Source organism: Hevea brasiliensis, chromosome 14 (assembly GCF_030052815.1).
Source record: "Hevea brasiliensis isolate MT/VB/25A 57/8 chromosome 14, ASM3005281v1, whole genome shotgun sequence".
In the NCBI taxonomy this organism is placed as follows: Eukaryota; Viridiplantae; Streptophyta; class Magnoliopsida; order Malpighiales; family Euphorbiaceae; genus Hevea; species Hevea brasiliensis.
Genome location: NC_079506.1, coordinates 90,563,561 through 90,572,916, shown reverse-complemented (window position 1 = coordinate 90,572,916; position 9,356 = coordinate 90,563,561). Strand labels below are relative to the sequence as shown.

Here is a 9,356-nt window from a genome sequence, read left to right as displayed (position 1 = left end):
GGTGACACCAAGATTCTCACCCAATATCATAACAGGTTTCATCCTTGTAGCCTCATTGTAGGATACTGTGCAAAATTATATCCAAAACTTGCTGCAGTTGATAGCAAGACTGGTTAACTCCTCAACTTGAAATGACAGTGATTCAATGGACGACAAAGTTAAAATTTAAGAAACAAAAAACGAGTTTTACAGCCACTCAATAAATATAAATATTTTGATTTGTATTAGTTTTATATAATCTAATAATTTGAATCTAATCTTTGATTTGAATTGAATGAGTGTTTTAATAGCATGGCCGGCAATTGTTTAGTTTGTCGGTAGTTGTTCACATGGGAAAGAAAAAGAAACGAACAACAACTGCACATAAGAATACTGACAAAACCAGAAGAAATATGGGTAGTGGTGAATGTCGCAATTGACTACACATAGGATACTGTGCAAAATTATATCCAAAACTTGTTGCAGTGGATAGCAGGGCAGGTTAACTCCTCAACTTGCAAGTTTGCAAGTTTCTGATATTGTCTTTTGCCAGTGACAATGTACCAATTTCTCTTCTTCTTGTAATTTTGGTTTGGAAAAAAATGACATCCCAATTTTGCCCTTATGATAATTTTGAGGAACTTGCAGTGACAGTGACTTAATAGATGACAAAGTTAAATTTTAAGAGAAATTATTAGGTGTACTCATGCATATACATCATGTGGGATCTACTCTGTATGTTATAGGAGGGGCTCACTTCTCTGGGAGAGTGGGAAAGAGGGAACACTATTTTTTAACGCTCACAGTGTATTTAATAATTAGCTAAAATTTAAGAAACAAAAAATGCGTTTTAAGGTGACTCATTAAATATAATATTTTGATTTGTATTATTTTTAGCAATTGTTTAGTCTGTCGGTAATTGTTTACATGGGAAAGAAAAAGAAACGAGCGACAACTACTCCTAAGAATACTAACAAAACCTGAAAAATATGGGTAGCTGTGATGTTGCAATTGACTGCATAGAAGATTAAGAAATAGTTTCTCAATAGAAAAATACTAACCTCGCTTTCAAGTGCGCTGACTTTAACTCATTTCCTAATATTAAATTTAGAACCATCAATCATTAAATTTTTTTTATAATTTAGTCAAAGACTTTGATTTCACCCATAAATATTGCTGCAATCATCTTCTGCTTTCAACTTTTGCTTCAACCCATTTCTTTCATCTTTGCGAGAAGGAGACCATGGCTGAAATGATCCTCAGTTTCGTGGTGGATGCAACTTTGTCCAGGGTAGCTTCGCTCATCACCGATGAAATCATCGGTGCTTGGAATCTCAAGGACGACCTGAAAGACCTTCAAGATTCCCTCACCATGATTAGTGGTGTGCTTCAAGATGCAGAGGAGCAGCAAACCAGAAAGGAGCATGTCAGGCTCTGGCTGAAGAAGCTCAAAGAAGTAGCTTATGAGGCCGAGGATGCCTTTGATGAGTTGGCCTATGAGAATCTTCGACGAAAGGTTGAGATGCAAAGGCAAGACCAATCAGGAACAGAGGTACTGTCACACCTAACTCCCACTCAATGCTAGGAATCATATATGATTAATATACCTATCATTCAAACCAGCCTTTTCTTTGCTATTATATAACGTATATATAACACAAAATTGTTATATATATTTTGAACCGCACTCAAAGGCTACTTCTGTACTCCACATAGAATATCAGATCCATGTGGCTCTTAGAAAATTACCAAAAATTCAACAGCTATCTCCCTTAGAAAATAGACATTTCCCCCTGTTAAAGGCAATCAATAATATCATAATAGAACCATAGCCTTTAATGGGCACACAAACGAGGCAGTTCATTTATTTAAAAAACCTAACTTGGGCCTCCCATTTACACACATAATCCACACACCAGAATCCAATCTATACATATATATAATTTTCCATCCTATATATTATCTGTCCAAATAATACATATCCATGTGTTTCTATCAAGCATTAATATCTAATGCATTTGTAGATTTATAAATAAACATATCAATATTTCTGAGTATTAATCATATAAGTAGCTAATATCTAATATTTACTACTAAATTAAGTTGATAATTTGAAAATGCATATGCCTTATAATACCCTTTTTAATTTGCAAAAAGATTTAAAATAACAATACAATACAATTATTATTAATCAAGCTTGATATGAAAATTCAAGCATGCTAACATATTCATATTGCTTCTTAACTCAAACATCATATTAATTTCCAAAAGTTTAGAAATTCTAGAAATATCAATCACAAAAATTAAAATTTGAACTTAATCAATAATATTATTATTTAATTCAAAACATTTCTTAAGAATGAATATTTTATATGCTTGTATAAAATAACTATTTAAAGTTTAATAAGAGAACAATTTAATATATTTCACTAAAGCTCACAGATTGGGTTGTTGCAGATACGAAACTGTTTTTCATTCTCCAAAGGCACTCGTTGTGTTAAAAAGGCAGCACTTCATTTCAAAATGGCCCACAAAGTTAAGAATATAAATGAATCGTTGAATAAGATTAAGAATGATGCTATGGGTTTTGGACTTCAGATTATATCAAGACAGCCTCAAATGAACTTGGATCGGCTGACAAACTCAGTCCTTGACAACCCAGTTATGGGGAGGGAAGCTGATGTCTCTAAGATTGTGAACTTGCTGAGTTGCTCCTGTGACCAAGTTCTTACCGTTGTTCCCATAGTGGGGATGGGCGGTCTGGGAAAGACAACGTTAGCTAAACTGGTGTGTCAAGAAGCAATAGAAGGAAAAAAGCTTTTTGATCTTAAAATATGGGTCTGTGTCTCTGATCACTTTGATTACGGAAGAATTTTAGGGGAAATGCTGCAAACTCTTGATGGAAGTATGGGTGGAGTTACCAACATAGATGCAATACTTGGACATCTTACAAAGGCGTTGGAAGGCAAAAAGTTCCTACTGGTTCTTGATGATGTTTGGAATAATGAATCTGAGAGGTGGAATGAGTTGAAAACTTGTTTGATAAGAATTATTAGAAACAATGGAAATGCTATTCTTGTCACAACTCGTACGGAGGAAGTGGCATCAATAGTGGAGACTTCTACTCATTACAGGTATAAACTGGGTGGGTTATGTCATGATGCATGCTGGTCCATTATGAAGGAAAGGGCACTGATTGGAAGTGGAAGAACATCAATCCCCACAGACTTGGAGGGCATTGGAAGGGAGATTGCCAAAAAATGTGGAGGAGTTCCATTAGCTGCAAAAGTTTTAGGTGGGACAATGGGCTTCAAAATGGATAAGGAAGACTGGTTGTCAATTGGAAGCAATGATGTTTTGAATGCATCAGACGGTAGAAAAGATAATGTTGAGTCTATATTGAAGCTCAGTTTTGATCACTTGCCTTCATATCTGAAGTCATGTTTCACATATTGTTCAGTTTTCCCGAAAGATGCTCTGATTGAAAAAGAACAATTAATTCGGTTGTGGATGGCTGAAGGTCTTGTAGGATGCAATGAAGATGAGGGCAACAAGTACTTTAATGCCTTACTTCAGAATTCCTTTTTCCAAGATGCTGAAAGGGACAAATATGAGAATGTTAGATGGTGCAAGATGCATGATCTTGTGCATGACCTTGCATTGTCACTTTCAAATTCTGAGACATTGACTTTGGAAAATTGTTCTGCTGCTGATGACATATCATGCATTCGTCGTGCACACGTAGATAGGCGAAAGGCATCCATTTTAGCGGCATTTCCAACAGGTGGTTGTAAGAAGTTGCGTAGTTTATTCATAGATGGTTTTGAGCTTGATAATTCTCGGAAGCTGAAAAGCTTGCGGGCCCTACTTCTTTATGGTATCAAAAACTTGCCATCTTCGGTTGGTAAGTTGAAACATTTGAGATTTCTTGACGTCTCATGGACTGACATCGAAGTGTTGCCTGAATCCATCGCCCAGCTCTATAATTTGCAAACATTGAGATTCCTTTGCTGCGAATCACTTAAGGAGGTTCCTGGAAATAAAATATGCAATCTGATCAGCTTGAGTCACATTGAATTTGATAATGATGACCATATGCCATCTAAGGTGGGGCAGTTAACTTGTCTCCAAACACTATCACTATTTGTCGTGGGTCCAGATAGGGGAGGCAGCATTCAAGAATTAGAATGCTTAAATCAACTAGGTGGCAAGTTGAAAATAACTCATCTTGAGGAGGTGAGAGACAAAGAAGAAGCCAAGAAGTCAAATCTACAGGGGAAAAAGAAATTAAAAGCCCTTAAATTTGATTGGAGTGATGGAAGAGAAAGTAACAGTAATGATGAGCAAGTGTTGGAAGGTCTTGAGCCTCACCCAAACATAGAGAGAATAAAGGTAGAAAGTTACATGGGTGAAAAGTTCCCGCTGTGGCTGTATATGATGAAAATTTCTAGTGAAGGCGATTCTTTTACAGTATTCGATAAGTTGGTGGAGCTTAAATTGAGCAATTGTAGATGCTGTGAAGAACTCCCAAGGCTTGGACATCTTCCTCGTCTTAAAACGCTCATAATAGAAGGAATGCCTAACATAAGATGTATAGGGAATGAATTCTATGGCATTGACAGTGGAAGCACAAGCAATGGAGGGAAATCGTTTCCAGCATTAAAAAAATTAGACTTCAGTTACATGAAGAGTTTAGTTGAATGGAAGGCACCAGCAGTAGATGAAGGAGGCGAAACATCTGTATTTTCTTGCCTTGAAAAATTGAACATTGTGCATTGTCCCTTGTTGGCAAAAATTCCATTAAGTGATAGTTCATCGCTTGTCACATTGGAAATCGTAAGTTGTGAAGAATTGATTTACTTATTTGAAGAACTGCAAGTACACTCCTTCCCCTCTCTTAAAAGCATTACAATTAGACGGTGTCATAAATTAATTTGTCTTCCAAGTGGACTGAAATCCTTCACTTCTCTGGAATCATTGGTGATAAGTTACTGCCACGGCCTAACATCTGTTCCTGAATATTTAGGAGAATTGCATTCTCTTCGTCTTTTAGAAATAAGAGACTGTGAAATGTTGAGTTGCTTTCCAGAGACAATATTAGGAGGCCTCACACGATTAAGGGAATTAAGAATTGGCAATTTCTCGAAGGAGTTGGATTCTTTCGCTTATCTGAATTCAATCCAAGACCTCTCATCCCTTGAATCCTTAACTATATATGGGGATTGTAAAGATAGAATAAAGTCTCTGCCAGATCAACTTCAACGCCTCACTGCCCTAAACTCATTGTCTATATGGTATTTCTATGGATTAGAAGCTTTCCCAGAGTGGTTGGGCAACCTTTCGTCCCTTCAAATTCTTGAAATTGGGTGTTGTAAGAATTTGAAGTATTTTCCTACAGCTACAGCCATGCAACGCCTCCCCAAATTAAGGAATCTGTGGATTCTAGGTTGTTCCCTTCTTAAGAATAATTGCGCCGAAGGAAGTGGCTCTGAGTGGTCAAAGATTTCTCATATCCCAAACATATGGATGGGTAAGTTAGCCATCATCTGATTTCCTTTCTCCTCCTAAGTAATTTAAACAAAAACGTGAAATTTGTTAAATTTGAATAGAAAGGTTGATTGATTTTACTACACACCAAAATAATTCTGAAGTTTCTCCCTACTTAATTTGTCATTTCTTCTCTGCTCACTTTTACCTCAATGATCCATTCCTATTTGTTTTCTTTTCCAGGGGATTAATTACCATTTTTGCTTTTCTTTGGGCGTGGACACTGCACTAGCTTTATATGGAATACTCAGGTATTTCAATTCCTTTCATCTTCATTTCTCAAATAGTATTTTTTTTTTTATTTCTTTTTCTTCTTCTTCTTCTTCTTCTTCTTCTCTTTTTTTTTTTTTTTTTTTTTTTTTGTGAATAATGACTTCACTGATGGCTCTAACGCAAATATAACGACTTGAAATTTGTTTAATTTATGCAAGGTCTCAGGTATTATTATTTTTGCTAATCCTCAGATCTTATTTTAGTCTCCACAAATTGCAGAGCTCTGTTGTTAAGTGGACAAATGATTAAATTTGAAATTTTCTTTTGCTTTGTGGTGTGTTTGGATGAAGTGGGGGAAGCTTATATAAGATAGGGTAAGATAAGGAAATGGAAGGTAAGGTAAGAAAAACTTCCCAACCGACCATTTTGTGGGGTTGAAAATGTGAGGGTCTCTAAACCTTACCTCCTTTACAAAAACCATCACTCATACCTTACCTTCAAATCCAAACAATTTGTTTTGCCATGACCTTAGCTAAATTATTAACTCAATAATTGAAGAGTTTTAATAAAGGATAACCTTCCAAGCTTTTGTTCTTACCATATTTCTTCATTTGTAGGTGCAAAATTGAAAGCCTAATTTACTATAATTGGGTAAATTTTTTTGCCCCCGTGAAAAATAAGCATATGACGTCCCTCCTGCATCTTAATGTTTTCTGTTTATATCACCGTTTTGAAATGTTCAAAGTTCTTTCCCAAATATCACCAAAAAATGAGGAGATACATTTATAATTTGTTAAAGTAAATGATATTTATCTCACATTGAAACTTATCCCTAATTGCCTGTTTATCTTGGCACCTTCTAACCTCAACAATTAACAAAATTCTTCTTGGCCCTCACTGCCTGCTCATCTTGCTTAGGCTATCACTCTGCTTTTCACATGTTACCATTTCCTGCACTTGATGAATCTTTCATTTCCATTGATATGTGTGACTTACCTTTCATATGCTATGGATCTTCCTTAATTTTATGATACATTCTCTTTATGTTTTTTTGTATCGACTCAAAATTCACAAACTTTAAACTACAGGTTCATTAAGTAAGAATGATTTCTACCAACTTCCATTTTTGTAACATTTACATCAACAGCAGCATGGCAGATGATTCCTTCTAAATTTAGATGCAGGCATGGCTGCAATTTCCGAAAACAATTACTTGCAAAGCCAGTGTTCAATTGAGGATTAACAGACCTTATGATTATATAGTCATTGATAATTTGATGTCCACACCATCAGCTATTCCAACAAGCCCCAAAATATTCATTTAACCTTTCATTTGCTGTTCATTGGGTAATTTACTTTTTCTGGCAATGGCAGGCTCTTTTTCCTATCCAATGTTTTCTAAAACCAGTACTTCCTGAAAGTGAAGTGTTCTATATTCCTTTTAGTCCATGTTTGACTGGCTCAAGTTTTAGCAAAGCGAATGCATATAGTCCATCAAATGAAGATATGATATTTATACTCACTTTGATTAACTTAGAACTAGACACATGAATTGTATTTTCTTATTATCCACCTTTAGTAAGACTTTACAATATTATATGATTTCTTGAGACAGATGATAGGAATGATGCAGATACAAATGGAGATTTTCAGTAAGAACGAGTTTACGGCACCAAGAAAGAAAAACAGCCAGCTTCATTAACTTGTTTTCAATGGAACAGATAAATATTCACAATTAAAGAAGACAAGCAAGCATGTCTTCACTTGGGGTCAGTATTGAAAGTAGATTTTATGTCTAGATTCTCTGGTTTTTCTTGGATAGCATAGGGCAGAAGATCATACTGACTTATGCGCATAAGTTGCAGAGAGTTTACAAATCTTGAGGCTTGTAAGTTAGTGTTGAAGTTTCTTATGATCTATTTGTTGCAGGAAAACGCCTAATTTTGTGAGGGTTCAATCATTTGCAAGTTCTTGGTGGACCTCATGCACTTCAAGATCTAGTTGACCAGTATTATTATTAATATCTGTTCCAAATTGTCTTTACTGTCAATTGAAGGGTCCTACGTAAAAGATGACTTCATGTTTATTGTTGCAGCAATAGATTTGGCGGCTCCAGTTCCACTTTCTCTTATGGTGATTTTCATCACAAGGTAGCTTTGCAATTTCAGAAAAGCGAAAATGTTGGAAGGTGGTCCGCTGCATGATACTTCATGAGGTCATTTATGTAGCTGGAGGCCTTCAATGTAATTCCATGATATAAAACCCTTTTCAACAATTGCTTTGAATATTTTGAATTTGAAAACCAGTAGTCTCTAATGAGTAATGGCCAAAGCAATATAAAAAAATATAATAACTCAATTTAATGAAGGAGATTAGGATTACTTATGAGGAAATTTTAAGCTTCTAGCTTGTGTGCAAGATTAGGATTATTAAAGAATATATGTTACTGTTTGTTAAAACTTACTATTTTGAGCAATTCTGATAATCTTACGATTTGTTAGAGAATGTAGGATGCAAGATAATTTCAGATACACAGCTGCAATGTTTTCTCTGGAATTTTCTGCTTTCATTTGAGACGGTTGGGAAAGACAAAAATTGTTCAACCGGGTAGAAAGGTAATGAGACATTTTGTTTTATTTTACCTTAAGATATTTGAATTTCAGTCATTGGTAAACTCTAATTACTTTTGATTAACTGAGGTGAATTTGTGACATTGATTATGAAGCACATTTACGTTGAAGAGGTTGCACAAGTAATTGTTTGTTGTTGTGCTTCAGAATGTCTTTGGTGCTGTCAACATTATCCCAAGTAGTAGACAAAGGGATTAAGCTTGCTAAATTTTGAGTCCGAGCAATAAGAAAGAACTGAAATAGAGATAAGTTCACATCACTAACTTGAGCTTTGAGCCTTCAGTTCTCCTGAAATTGACAACATTTTTCCGCTAAAACTGACTAGAGGACCAAGTAATCTCACCTTCTGGAATCATTAGAAGATGCAATAAGAGCAGACAGAAGTAATGATAACTCTCCTCTCTGTTCAATTCTACTTCCTGCAATCACTTCTCTAACCCAGGTTGTTTTTGTCCATATATTGACGCAAGCAAATACAGTTGCTGATTCTTTAGCCAAACAGAGTCAATCTCGTCTGTCTGATTTTGTGGCCTTGTTTTAGAATTGTTTTGGCTTCAGACTTTTTTTTTTGTTCCACTATGTATTCAGTTTGGTTGGTTGGCTCCTCTTTGGCTTTGGTCTTATGATGTTCTCTGCTTTGGTCTTTTCGGAGTGAGGTGCTTGCCGTTTTAGGTCGGGTTCTTTGGAGAATGCCTGTTGGCATGGGTTAGGTGGCAGCTCTCCTCACCTCCTCTATGTTTCTTTTCTTCAATAAAATTTCTCGCTTATATATATAAAAACTAGTGTCAACTCTTGCTTGTACAACTTGAGCTTTGAGCTTCCAGTTTAAAAACATCCTTCAACTAAAGATTGAACAAATGAACAATTGAACTCACTTTGCAATTAGAACCATCAGAAGATGGAGCCTGACTTTGCCCATAGGACACAAGCAGCTTTCCTTGTTGCAGTTGTATATATTGCAAGATAATCTTGATTATTGAATTGCAT

At 35.6% G+C, this 9,356-nt stretch overlaps 2 protein-coding genes across 16 annotated transcripts in view; both read left to right on the top strand.

Annotated features, from left to right (window-relative positions):
• The window catches only part of LOC110670792 (ribosome biogenesis protein NOP53), a 47,456-nt gene that overhangs the window by 34,393 nt on the left and 3,707 nt on the right, over window positions 1-9,356 (top strand). The gene's annotated exons all lie outside the window — the stretch shown is intronic.
• On the top strand, window positions 849-9,353 carry LOC110670788 (putative disease resistance protein RGA3). Of its 15 annotated transcripts, none has more exons than XM_058133867.1 (8): window positions 849-1,531; window positions 2,437-5,509; window positions 5,710-5,777; window positions 7,373-7,508; window positions 7,669-7,747; window positions 7,835-7,889; window positions 8,250-8,354; window positions 8,517-9,353. In XM_058133867.1, exons 1-3 carry the CDS (start codon window positions 1,223-1,225, stop codon window positions 5,715-5,717), a joined length of 3,390 nt encoding a protein of 1,129 aa, XP_057989850.1. In that variant the 5' UTR covers window positions 849-1,222; the 3' UTR covers window positions 5,718-5,777; window positions 7,373-7,508; window positions 7,669-7,747; window positions 7,835-7,889; window positions 8,250-8,354; window positions 8,517-9,353. The 15 variants fall into 15 exon arrangements, with proteins under 15 accessions (XP_057989850.1, XP_057989849.1, XP_057989852.1 ...); XM_058133866.1 differs by having other exon boundaries at window positions 8,241-8,354; XM_058133869.1 differs by lacking the exon at window positions 7,669-7,747.

Bases quoted from the DNA above. Each gene is read 5' to 3' on its own strand.
- LOC110670788 (XM_058133869.1), top strand. From the start codon at position 1,223: ATGGCTGAAATGATCCTCAGTTTCGTGGTGGATGCAACTTTGTCCAGG. The intron at 1,532-2,436 runs GTACTGTCACAC...GGGTTGTTGCAG, and splicing joins AAGACCAATCAGGAACAGAG to ATACGAAACTGTTTTTCATT.